We start from the raw sequence: 13,381 nt of genomic DNA, 5'->3' as shown, positions 1-13,381 counted from the left end.
CAGGATCCAATTCCTTGTATCATTCACTGCTTATCTCTTTCTTACTTCAATTTATGAAATGGCACCCTCCTCAATAATGCACCGTAAGGCACAGATATAAAGTTAAAAACAGTCAATAAAATGCATAGAACAATGAAAGCATTTACTGACACTATAAAATCATGTTTGGAGCATTTAAAAGAAATCAATCTCTTTAAACAGCATGTGTGAGAAAGAAAACGTAAAAATCTGAGTATTAAGTGTGGTGGTCAGGAAATGGGTGGGACTCCTACCAAGCAAGACCTCAAATCCAACCACTGATCTGAGCTCTCTTCAACCTGGAACATTCTATTTTAAATATTAAATTACTTTCTTCTTCTTTTTGATCAAATCGCATACCAGTTAATTATATTTTAGATAAAAGAAATCTTTTTTGTCAGTCCACGTTTAGTTAACCTATTATAAAGGGCAGAATGTCACTCTAAAATAGCTTAATTTGGGGAAGATATTTGATGTAAAAGATGTGATTACATTTTAAAGAAAATATGCTCTGTTTAAGAAAATAGTAGGTTGATATTGGAATATCGAATAGTCTTTCTCCTTTTCATCTCTTTCTTGATTTCCTGGACCTGAAAGGACTGGACACAGAATGAAGTGGTGTGGTCTCAGAGGCTGGACGTGCTTTTTAATTATACAATGGGTCTCGATGAGGAAATAGGATTTGAGAAATGGAGCTTCCCATACAGAAATGTTAAATATATTCAAGAGCAAACACTGCAGTGTTTCCCTTTTAATTTCTCCCAGGTTAGTGGTTGGGGCTTTTGTCAGCTGAGATCAAACACCTGAAAAAATAGAGTTGCACTGAACCTACTAATCCTTGCCCTGGTCACTGGATTACCTGTTTGATGTTCGAGTCTCACCCTCCAGGCTGCTAACTCCCTGAGGCCAGGAGGCGCCCCAGTACCCAGCACAGTGCCTGGCATACAACAGACACTCAGTGGCTAGTTGTTGGGGGAGTGCATAAATAAATGGCTTGACTATGCTATGAATAACAGGATTTACATCTGAAAAATTACACTAATACTATAGTCACATCAACAACATTTCAATTTAGTGGATATGCAATGAGTTATTTCCATTATCAACTCAAAGTCATTCATTATCAATTCCACTGAAATATAGTATAATTCTGATATAAATATCCCCTCATTCCTCCATAAGATTGATTATGTCAGATATCTACTTATCCACTGATATCTGCTGAATCACAGGAAAATTAGTATTACACTAGATTTTCATATTGTGAGAAGCAGTTTCCTGTCTATCTTTTGTTGTTTTTTTTGTCTCCATGGCTTCGCTGTGAGGTAGAGAGGGCAAATCTATTTTTCTTTGCAACTAGGTTTCCATCAGCATTTATCCCCCAAGAACAGTGTCACCTTGACATAGGGAGCATTTCCAGGGCACAAAAGTCAGTTCAAATTCACACCATTCATTTCTGCTCTAGCCTTTTCTGGTTGCACATGATGGATCAAAGCCACAGGCCTGTTCACCGGGCCCAGGGTAATGAAAAGGTGGCTGGTCCTTTACCCCATCCTTTATGCCCCCCCACGCCTTTCCATGTGGCATTCTGGGACCTGCACCCCCAGCGCAGTCTCAGGGTAGCCTCTAGCGTGTGGGCCGTGGGGACCTGACCATGGGCACCTGTCCCAGTCCAGGCATGGGCACAGCCAAAGCCAGGGTCTTTTTTATCCTTGCCCAGACAGAGATGGAGTCACTCATTCTTAGCAACACACCATCTGTTTCTAGAAACTATATCAGGGCCAAAGCTCTGGTGGGATTCTGAGCCTGAGGGCTGGGGCACCATCTTGATTTGGGCAATGTGGAGTACGAGAAAGCCTGCAGTCTCCACGAGGTTAAGGATGAATCTCAGGTGGTGGGAGCCCCGGCCCAGCATCCTTTCCAGCATAGATGTGCCTAAAAATCACCTGGGAGCTCATTAAAACGGCACGTTCTGGGCCTTATCCCCATAGATTCTGATTCAACCTAGGTCTGCAGGGTGGCGTCCAGAAATCTGCATTTAGCCCCCACCCATCCCGGCCCTGGTGTTTTTATGTGTAGTCCCTGACTTTGAGAAACATTGCACCATAAACAAGGCTAATATTGCACTGTTTCCAAGATGGGTATTTGTTTTTTCTTCCACTCGAGGAGTTCCTACTGGGTATGATTATACATATACCTCCTCGGGAGCACAGAACAATTATTACCAGCACTAAATTTAACTAAAATGGGAGGGATCGGTACCAATTCAAACAGCCTGGGGTGGGTGCTAGGTGAGCTTCAGTTTTCTCCTATGAAAGCTTCAGCCATGAAAATGATGCAGGGTAGAGATGGGGTGGGGTGGGGTGGGTGCTGCTGGGGGTCTTCATCTTTGAAGTATGCTGATGCCTGCCCACCTGCCCACCCCCAGGCATTCTAATGGAATTGCCTGGGAGCAGGCCTGGACACTGGGGGGTGGGGGCAGGGACTTGCAAGCTCTCCAGGTGAGTCTAAGATGCAATCACCAAAAGGGAGGCCCACAGAGAACAGGGTTCCAGGAGGAGAGGAGATTACAGCAGAAACTCTCCTAAAGAAAAGGGTGAGTTATTCAGGCTCGAAGCGAGGGTTGAATTTCCCCATTCTTGGATCAGTGCTGTTGTAGTGGCTATCTGTTTTTAGAAACATGTGGTCAAAAAAGAAAATTCAACCATCTGCTCAGGCCCCACAGTAAGGAATGCAGTGACCCTCGCTAGGGTTGCTTCTCACCTGGACATGAGGGCTTATAGTGGCCAGGGAAGAAATCAAATTATTTAAGTAAATGAAGATTAATCCTGTACTGGAGAAAAGAAAAGTGTTTCTGTGCTTGCTTATCGTGTCTTAGGCAAAGAGAACCGGCTCCTTGCAACATGCACACCCCTTCCTTCCAAAAAGCACCCTCTCGAGCAGACCCCACCCCACCCCCATGACTCTTCCTGTGCTTCCCTAGGATGTGTGTTCCCAGGATGGGCTGCATCAGACTCCCCAGGATGGCTGGGACAATGCAGTTGTCTGGTGGTTCCTCACCAAGTTGAAAATGGAGTTACCATATGACCTGGCAATTCCACTCCTAGGCCTATTACCCCAAAGAATTGAAAACAGGGACACAGATGGGTGCGCCCCAATGTGCATGGTGGCACCATTCACAACAGTGAGAAGGTGGGAGCATGCCTAGTGCCCAACAGGTGAATGGATAAACAAAAGGTGATGTGTATACACAACAGAGTATTATTCAGCTATAAAAAGGAGTGAGGTTCTGTTATATGCTATGACATGCATGAAAACTGTGTTGAGAGAAAGAAGCCAGACGTGAAAGGATCAATATTGTATAATTTTTTTTGCATGGGCAGCATCGGGAATTGAACTCGGGTCTCCGGCATGGCAGGCAAGAACTCTGCCTGCTGAGCCACCTTGCATGCCCATATGCTATATACATTTTTACAATAATTTTTTTTAAAAGATGCAGATGCCTGAATTCTCCCTCCCCTTGCAGACCCATAGACCTGAATCAGAATCTCTGGGACCCTGTAGCTCCTGCAGTTGTAATGTCCCAGGTGCTCTCACACACCAAGCAGTTTGAGAACGGCTTTACTTCTGAGCGCCAAGCAGGCCAGCAGGCTCTCCAGACAGACGTTCTTTGCCAGCAGTGGGAGTTCAGTAGTTAACGGATTTTTCACCCTCTGTAGAATTCAATGTATGTGTTCACTCTAAGCTCATATAATAGTGTCAAAAGGGGGCTCAGGACCCTCTGATCATTCATCAGATGTTGGGAAATTGTTGCATCTTCTGTGCAGTTTTCTGAAGGCTTTGCACATAAATATAATACCAACAAAGAAGAGAATCCTAGTCTCGATCTGGTTAGGTGTTTTATTAAAAATCATAGTATACCGTTTGGGATGCACCAGTAATTTTCGTTAGGACACACGGTCTGCTGATTAGGAAGCATTAAAGTGCCTCAATACTGGACCAAGACTCGTGCTTTTACATCTAATCATTGAAATGCTGCAAAGCCACCCCTGTCTTGGTCTGAACCTTTGGCCTTCTGATAAGAGCAATCACCTGAGAATTATGGTCAGCGTGAGTCGGGGTGATCGAAAAGCTCTGGCGTTTGATTTCCAATGTTTCCTCTGCCTGAACTTTGGTGCATGCCAGGCCGAGTAGCAGGGGCTGAGCAAATCCATCTTAACCAGCAAAGGTGCAGACAGCGAGAGGGAGCTGGGGCCCAAGGTTCTCAGGGACTCCGGTTGTCATGCGGGAATGCTGGCTCCTTCCCCCCACAGGTGCATGCCCCTGAGTTCCATCCACCCCCAGAATCCTGCCTCCACCTCCCTGGCAGGTCATGACCTTGAAAGCATGTGCTCCTGGACCTAGTAGAGGCAATTACTGAAATTTGATGCTTCCAATGATACACACATTATTAAATAAACTAAGATTAGGTACCCAGCGGAGAAACCTTGTTCATCAGGCAGGCTTTTTCCCAAGTGCATCACTTTTTCACAAGCAGTCCTTTTTCCAGCCTCCTGGAAGCTCAGAGAGGGTGGCAGGTGCAGTAAGAATAAACCTTGGGCAGGAGAGCTGGAGTGTCGGGAGCCCGGTTCTCTGGCATCCCGGTGACCGCGGAAAGAGAACTGACCGCCTGTTTTACAATGGACGGCTGGAATAATTGGGGTCTTTTTCCATTTGCAGGAGACTCTGGCTTCACACAATACAAAAATGATCTCATCCATTGTCATTTCACAGCTGATCGATGAAACGAAATCAAGGGAAAAGGGGTCCGCGTTGCCGGTGGCCCGGCCCGGAACGCACCCCGGGAAGCAGACCCTAGCTGACCACGGCGGCGTGAACGTGCGCAGGGCGTTTGCGCTGCTCCCTGCAGACCCCGGGGCGCAGACCTGCTCAGGTGGCCGAGGACCGGCAGCAGCACCGCTGCCCCGAGAGGACGCCCGGGACGGTGGTGCCCGCAGAGGGTTCGCTTCCATAACCGTCACGGCCAGGCGGGTGGGCCCCCCAGCCAGCGCCCTGGTGTGGGAGACCCTGGGGGACCTGCCGTGCACGAGATGCGGGGCGGGGGACGCCCTGCTCAGGGACCCCACCGCGGCGGCCAGGGGGGTCGAGCCACTTGGGCACCGGCGAGCTTTCGTCTGTACAGAATTCTCCCGAAACGGCTCTGTGGTGAGGCTGAAGGTTCCGGAAGCCCAGGCACGGCTGTGTCAGGGCCAGGAGTACTGGGTCACCAACCTGGACGACAAGGAGGACAGACTTGCTCCGGGCAGCTCGCCGTCGGGACACGGCCCGCTGGTCTTCAGCTCCTACGTCCACCTCCGCGTGTCTCAGCAGTGTCCCAACGCAGTCTGCCACTTGCACAGGTCCCCTTGCGGCCCCGTTGAGCGGTCTGAAGCTGCCAGCCCCCCACGGCACAGGTCCGTCCTCTCGCTCAACCTGGACTGTAGTTCACGCAGACTAACACCAGATGGAGTCGACGGCATGGCTAATGGAGGGCCCCTTAGCAGCGTCCTGCGGAGGGGGCCCGCCGAGGGGAGCCGGCCTCTCCCAGCCCCGAGCTGGACCCGGGGCTTGCCAGAAGGTTTCTTGCAGCAAAGCCCTTCCCTGGAGCACGTGCATTTGGGGCATGCCGCATGCCCCTGGAGGGGCTCACCTCCCCTGGAAGACAGAGAATTCGCCGAGGTGGGCCCCAACCATGTCACCCATGTAAGGGAAGGGAGAGGTCACTTGACCCGCTTCTGCAGTAGTGACCAGGCCAGCCAACTGTCCATTCACGTTCCTGGCTGGAGTTACCGGGCAGGTGAGTGACCGCTGACCCACTGGAGAGGGTCACATGGCCCTGACCTGGGTCCTCAGGGAGTGGGGGAAACAGATGGACACTAAATGGGTTTCTTCCACATTCCTTCCCCCAAGAGGTGTTTCTCATCTGCTCTGCTCATAGTTGACAATTAATAGTTCACTACTGGTGTCTGGTTTAGAGAGTTTCTTGTAGAGGATACCTCTGCAGATTACGAGAGACCTGCATTTCGGTTCTCATCAGTAGATCCTGTCTATATGTAAGGAGCATGAAAGTATAGCACTCAAGTAAAGTTAATTTAGACTATGCCTGCATCACTCCAGAATGTGACGAGAAGTGTAAAATGCAGGCCATGCTTTGTCTCTCGGGTGCCAAACATCTGTATATTTTGGAAGTGTCCTGAATTCTGCACTTTTTACTTTTCAGTCAAATAGTTGGTATTTATAGATCAACTTTAGAAACCTAAAATCTCGATAATGGAGTGTGTATGTGTGTGTGTGTAAAATTTATATATAAAATACATACATATATAGGTACATGTACCTATATATGTGTATATTATGTACATACAGTTATAAGCATTGTGATACATTTATTGAATATGTGTGCACGCATATATGCATGTGTGTGTTTGTGTATATATATTATAATTATATTATATATATATATAATTGGGCATCTTACAAATGATTATTGAGCTTCTCTTGCCACCAGGATGAGAAAGGTCAGGTATTCTCGATGCTCAATGGCAACAGCAGCAGCAGCTTTCCGTCTCCCTGGTTGTGTCTTCTGAGGTAACCCGGCTGGGATTTGTTGTGTTTCTGTCCCTGCCAGGCCAGGCCGAGCTCCCGGTCAGCTGCCCTGGGAACACGCTTCCTTTCTCGGGAGATAGGTGAGATAGGGGAAAGGAAACCTGGCTGAGCCAGAGGCCAGATTTCCTTTCCTCTCTGTGTAAACTTCCGATTTTCAGCTTTGCTTTCTGTAAGACTCTGGTCAATGAATTAGTGAGTTTCCACTTGGGAAAAATATTTAAAGAGAATAGTAGTAAAACTGAAAATGCAGCATATGCATAATAATTTTATGGCACAACTTTTGTCCATTAAAGCTCTATTAATTAATAAAAATGACTGTAAAACATTTTTAAATGATAATGTGCATAGACATTTTAAATGATGTAATTAATTTTAACAAGAGTATGTATATTGAATGCTCTGAGAGATTTTTAAAGCAACTTTGACACGGTTTTTAGGTTGATTAAACTGTTGAAATGCCTCTGAGTCATACAGACTTATTGGCAAGAGGGAAAATGCAAGCAGCTGTCAGCATCCCTTTAGTATTTGAAGACAGTGCTCAAGCCAAGCTTTGCAACTTCCTTATTGACAAAGATGCCAACCTGTCCCACCTGCATCAAGGTCTGCTCCTCACATTGAAGGCCATCCTTGTCCTCAGGCCACGCCTCATGACATGAAAGAATAATTTGGATTTATAGTAGTTGTTGCCAAAGGAGCTTTAAAAGTACCAACAGCCAGATCATAAGCATTCATCTCAGAGGGGAGGAGTGAGTGAAGGAAATCCCACCAGTTCTTTTTGGCCTTGGCACAGAGATTTTTTATTGTGACTCTTTGAAAGGACTGCTCTCATAACTGATTTTCTTAGGTGAATAGTGGGAGTGAATTTTATTTCCCAGGAGCTGACTTCCCTCAGAGTAAAGTAGACCCCAGGCAACATGGGTGGAGAGCCAGGGCTGCTGGGTCATGGGCCCTCATTCTGCCATTTGGGAAGAGATTCTGAGACCCAAAGGAGCCCTGACCAGCTTTTTGAGAGTCACTAATCTGTTCTGTTATTTATTTATTTTTTTTTGTCATGGGCAGGCACTGGGAATTGAACAGGTCTCCGGCATGGCCTGTGAGAACTCTGCCTGCTGAGCCACTGCGGCCTGCCCTATTTTCTTACATAGCCAAATCAAACAAGACACATTAACTCTGTGAGCCTATTTCCTCATCTAAGTAGCCACAGAAGTGGTGGTGTTTGGTGTTACTGAAGATCCTTTCAAGTTTAAAAATATCTCTGCTCTGTTTGCTGGAGGTGGACTCCATAAGGAACGAGAGTCCACGGCTGTTGGGCCCTTGGTCCCCAAGTCCTGAGCTAGAGAACTTCGACCTCCTGGGTTCTGGGCTCCTGCCTGGGATGTTCACAGATGCACATTCATAGGCCCACACTCTCTCCCATGCTCACACTCACTCACACCATCACACAGACCTCCTTGTGCTCCTCACACTCTCTCACTCAGAGACTAATTTGCAATGAATGCATTTCTTTTGGGATGACAGGAAAGCACTTCACGTCCATGGGGTAGAATCCTTGCATGACATTTATAAGCACAATTCATTGCTGACTCTCAACTACCAGAGTCTGTCCTCGCACATTCTACAAAATGCTTCAAGGCTGAACTTGCCGACCTCCAGTCTTGACAAAGCTGCTCAGCCTTAATGCAGTGTCTTCAGACTGTGGCCATGCTCATTAAAACTCCCAGGAACTGTTTGTATTTTCCTGTCTATAAGTGGAATCTCGTCTGAGGCATCCCTGACAGCTTCCCGTGGCTGACACGCAATTAGTGGTCTTCAGACTTCATCATTACTGAATTTGATTCTTTTTATCTGAGGGATCCCCAAATACCTCATGAACAGCCTCCTCCATAGGCCAGCTACTGCCATTCAGCCTCGTGATCCATCCATCCTGGGAGAGTCTACACACAGAGGCGAGGCAATTTTAGACATTATGTCTGCAAACGGAAAGTCCTATAGATTATATTTTTGAATGGGCCTCCAGGCCATACATCCAGAAACAGTTCAAACCTGTGGTGCATTCAGGCTGTGTCCACTAGGATATCGCATCCCAACCACAGTGGGTACCTGTCCTCTCTGCAGAGGCTGAGGGTTTAGGTATTAGCATCTTCTTTGCCTACCTCCTTAGTCTCTATATGTTTGATCTTCGTAACATTTAATAGGCGTCCTCCAGTACTGTGCTAGGTGTGCGCTGTACAGATATCTGCATCTATTGTAAGGAAGAACTTCAGCTTTGTCACATTATTGTCATCAGCATCACCATCGTCACCGTCATCACCATCACATCAGTAACCACAACACATATGGACTTCCTAGGTTCTGGGCCTTGGGCTGTATCCATTGTATCCATTATTTTGACTCATCCAAACCATTCTGTGAAAAGACTAGTAGTATCCCTATTTTGCAAAAGAGACAAATGAAGCTTGAAGGTTAGATGACTTGCCCAAGTCCACATGGCCATTAAGTGCCAGAGCTGAGGACATCCTGAGGGATTTGGGTCCTGGTCACTTCTCCAGGTCAGCCCCAAGCTGGGCAGTTAGGATGGTGGTAGTCCTCTCAGCAGCGAGCCGTCTCCACTGTCACTGTCGCAGGTGAGGTTTGAAGGTCACCATGGATGTAAGGAATAATCCCAGGATTTGGAGGTTAGTTACCCTGGTAGAATCCATCAGGAGACTGAGATACACAATTAATTTCTAATCAAATGTAATAAGGTATGTCATTTGATGCAGTTAAAATTTATTGGCTTAGAAATCCTTCCCAGCCTGGAATCCAGCTCTTTATTGTGTGCCGTGGGTTATAAGATATTGATCTGAATGACTGTCCTCACTGGGTGGGGCATGCCTGAAACAATATTGACTTCAATACATTATTGCCAAATTCATTTTGCCTTTATGGCCTGGATCTGAAGCCTTCCCCCATTCTTAGCCATCCAGGTACATGGAAATAGTGGGTGCTTCCAGTTCCGTTAGATGCTATTGGAGAAGGGACGGATGAACACACTGTTTGCCCACACCTCTGGGCCCCAGACCATGATGTTCTATGGTGGGTCTTATATCTCGGAGTCCCCCCACCAGGGCACAGGCTTCTGGTGGTCTTGGTCAGAGAAGACCCCTGTGGAGTTTAATATCACCAGTAGACAAAGATCTGAATGACATGAGAGGGAGAAACCCCTGCCAAATGGCTACAAGTATTTCTAGGGTGTGTGCTGACACATTAGTAGGGAGTGAGGCTTATTTCACCAAAAAAGCACCTACCACTCAAGGGAAAAGAAGAGACTATCTGTACACATGTCAGCCATTTGCAAGGGAGAACTCTACATAAGACCCAGCTCTCTCAGTTCCATGAGGGCTGCTTCTTAGAGGGACCAGAAGCCGTTTGAAGAAGGCTTATTTTGTGAATGTTAGTTTTCTTTAATGATCTAGAGCTGAGGTTGGCAAACTTTTTCCATTAAGGGTCAAAGAGGAAATATGATAGGCTCTGCAGGCCATACAACCTCTATAGTAGCTACTCAGCTCTGTTGTTGTAGTGTGAAAGCAGCCTAGACAGTGCATAAATAAAGGAGCGTGGCTGTGTTCCAATAAAACTTTATTTATAGAATGGGTAGTGGGCTGGATTTGGCCGATAGGCTGTAATTTGCAGACTTCCAATCTAGAGCTTAAAAAGAAATCCATCCTGTAAGATAAACATTACCCTGTTTGCCAGTGTTGCAAATTAGATGACCTGGAAGTCAGACTCTGAGGCAGAGATAGATGGGAAGGTCATTTATCAAGGAGTGTTGTGGAGATCAATGCCTGTGGGTGGAAAGAGGAGGAGGTAGGACTGGATGAGGGAGAAGTTGCTCGGTGAGGCAGCCCTAATGAGGGCCTCAGCCCATCCATTCAGGAGCTCTGAATTTGAGATGACCCTTCAGCATCATTCTGAGTTGGGGTGAAGGGAGGCTTAGCCTTTGTGCCCCCAGAGAAGGGGACGTGACCTGGGATGAGCACCCACTGCAACCCAAGCAGTGGCTGTAGGATGTCCTGCCAAGGGCTGTTGGCCTGCAGCATTCTCAGAAGCTGGGCTAAAAGTGCTTCATTCCTAAGGGGATCTAAGTGGCCCAGCCCAGTGTCCACCCAGCTGGCCATTTTGGCATTCAGTTTATTCTTTCTACTCAGTGACCTCATAATTCTCTAAAATAGGTCAAGGATCTTGCAAGCCTAGACCTGGGTGGGGGCGTGGGGTATAGACTTTAACACCTGTATGAACGTAATAGTGGCAAAACCTACACTCCCACCCTTGATCTTTGTTCATTCATTCAACAAATATGGATTGGGCAGTCATCTAGGAGTGGGAGAGGGTGGCGGTGGTGAAGGCACTGAGAAGTGGTTTACCAATGGATTGGATGTGTTGGTGGTGCCTGCAGTGACTGGAAGTGCCTCCAGTGTGGGTCCCACCCTCTCCATGTTTCCTGAGACTGCCTCAATCCAACTGTGCTTCCAGACTTCATGGGAAACTTTGTTTGCCCATGCCTGGCAAGCATTTACTCCATGACTATATAATTGCTGCTCATGGAGGGCTGGGTTGTTGAAGACCAAGTGAACAATCATATGATGATGTTCCCTTACCATTTGTGGAACCATAAGAGAAACACTGGAAGGAATGAGTTTTCTTTCTGTGTTTTGTTTTATTATTAATAACAAGATAAGCCAGGGAGTGTGAGAGTCATCTGGCAAGTGCAAATGGACACCTCAACCAGGAAATTGGTCTCTAGCATCAGTTCTTGACCAGGGGCTGGTGAACAATAACTTGGGGGCCAAATCCTGTCTGCTCCCTATTTTTGTAAATAAAGTTTTATTGGAAACCAGCCATGTTTATTCATTTTTGCATTGTCTATGGCTGTTTCTCGCTATAACGGCAGAGTCAAGTAGATGCAACACAGATCTTGTGGTTCACAAAACCTAAAATTTGATCCTTTTTGGAAAATTTACCACCCACTTTTCAAGAGAGAGATCACTAGATAACTTTGGGCAGGTCACATTCCCACAAGGATTCCTTTTATTCACCTGTGGAATGAGAGAAATAGACTAGATTATCTTTTTTTTTTTTTTAGGATTTTTTTTTATTGTGAAATATATATACAAAAAAGCAATACATTTCAGAGTACACTATAACAAATTATTATAGAACAGATTTCAGAGTTTGGTATGGGTTACAGTTCCATAATTTTTGGTTTTTCCTTCTAGCTGCTCTAAGACATTGGAGATTGAAAGAAATATCAATATAATGATCTAGCAGTCATACTCATTTGTTAAATGTTATCTTCTCTGTTAGAATTCCTCCTTCTACTTTGATCTTTCACCCAGTCTTTAAGGGTTTTTGGCCTATGCCCATTCTAACTTTTTCATGTTGGAAAGTGGTGTTGATAATATGGGATAGGGGAATGGAATGAGTTGATGTTCTTGGAGAGGCTGGTTTCTCTGGATTTCAGGACTTATCTGGCCTAGGAAACCATCTGGAGGTTGTAGGATTCCAGAAAGTAACCTTAGTGTGTGAAATTTTTGTAGAATCTCAGACAAATACCTAGCTTTTCTTTAGGATTGACGGGAATAGTTTTTGTTGAGGTTTGGTAAACCATGGTATTTAGCAATATCTAGCTGAGGTTAGCATTTAAAAAAGCCTAACATCATATGGCAAAGAAGTAGAGTCTTATGTCACAATGTATAAATTGATATTTGTACATGAATGGTGAAAAATTAGAGATAAGTCATTCAGTCTTCTAGGATTTTGAATGAAGAATCTGATGCTCAGGAAGGGAATTTCTTGGTATTACCTAACTACTTTGGGGCAAATCCCTGATAAAGAGACCCATCCAGTCATAGTTACCTTTTTGTTTGTATGAATGTATTACAAAGGAGAAGAATGGGGTAGGCCAACTTAACTACAGTCTCTCTATACAAAAGCGAAATGTATGCCGAACTCTGTCTTTCAGCCAACTCTGCAGATAAACTCACTACCCTCCCCCCTATGAGGGCCACAACTCCCAGAAGTGTAAGTCTCCCTGGCAACATGGGACCTGACTCCCAAGGATGAGTCTGGCCTTGGCTTTGGACAATTGAGAATGCCTTCTTGACCAAAAGGGGGAAAAGAAATGAAGTTTCAATGGCTAAGAGATTTCAAATAGAGTCGAGAAGTCATTCTGGAGGTTATTCTTAGGCATTCTATGGATATTCCTTCTTAGTTTCTAGTGTATTGGAATAGCTAGAAGGAAATACCTGAATCTGTTGAACTGTAATCCAGTAGACTGAATTATTGATGATGATTGTATATATAGCTTTTATTATATGACTCTGATTGTGAAAACTTTGTGACTGACACTCCTTTTATCCAGTGTATACACGGATGAATAATAAAATAAAACAAAAATAAATAAATAATAGGGGGAATAAGGAAAAAAAATAAAATAAAATAAAAGTAGCCTCTAGAATAACTTCTCAACTCTATTTGAACTCTTTTAGCCACCAATACCTTATTTTGTGCATTCCTTTTTTCCCTTTGTTCAGGAAGGTGGTGTTGATCCCACAGTGCCAGGGCCAGGCTCATCCCTGGGAGTCATTTTCCTTGTTGCCAGAGAGGCTTTCACCCCTGGATGTCACGTCCCACGTAGCAGGGGAATGATCTTCCTTGCAGAGGTGGGCTTAGAGAGAGA

The 13,381-nt window shown here is 45.6% G+C and overlaps 1 protein-coding gene across 9 annotated transcripts in view; it reads left to right on the top strand.

The window, feature by feature from the left end:
- C13H10orf90 (chromosome 13 C10orf90 homolog) overlaps window positions 1-13,381 on the top strand; it is a 246,600-nt gene that overhangs the window by 144,650 nt on the left and 88,569 nt on the right. For 6 of the 9 annotated variants that reach the window (XM_077126392.1, XM_077126391.1, XM_077126395.1 and 3 more), the window contains one exon: window positions 4,738-5,854. In XM_077126392.1, the coding sequence (XP_076982507.1) occupies window positions 4,738-5,854 (1,117 nt within the window). The remainder of the gene's footprint in view (window positions 1-4,737; window positions 5,855-13,381) is intronic. The other 3 variants (XM_077126393.1, XM_077126399.1, XM_077126397.1) reach the window with 1 other exon arrangement.

This window comes from Tamandua tetradactyla, chromosome 13 (assembly GCF_023851605.1).
Source record: "Tamandua tetradactyla isolate mTamTet1 chromosome 13, mTamTet1.pri, whole genome shotgun sequence".
NCBI lineage: Eukaryota > Metazoa > Chordata > Mammalia > Pilosa > Myrmecophagidae > Tamandua > Tamandua tetradactyla.
Note: the sequence above shows the minus strand (reverse complement) of the source record. Positions and strands in the feature narration are given on the sequence as shown.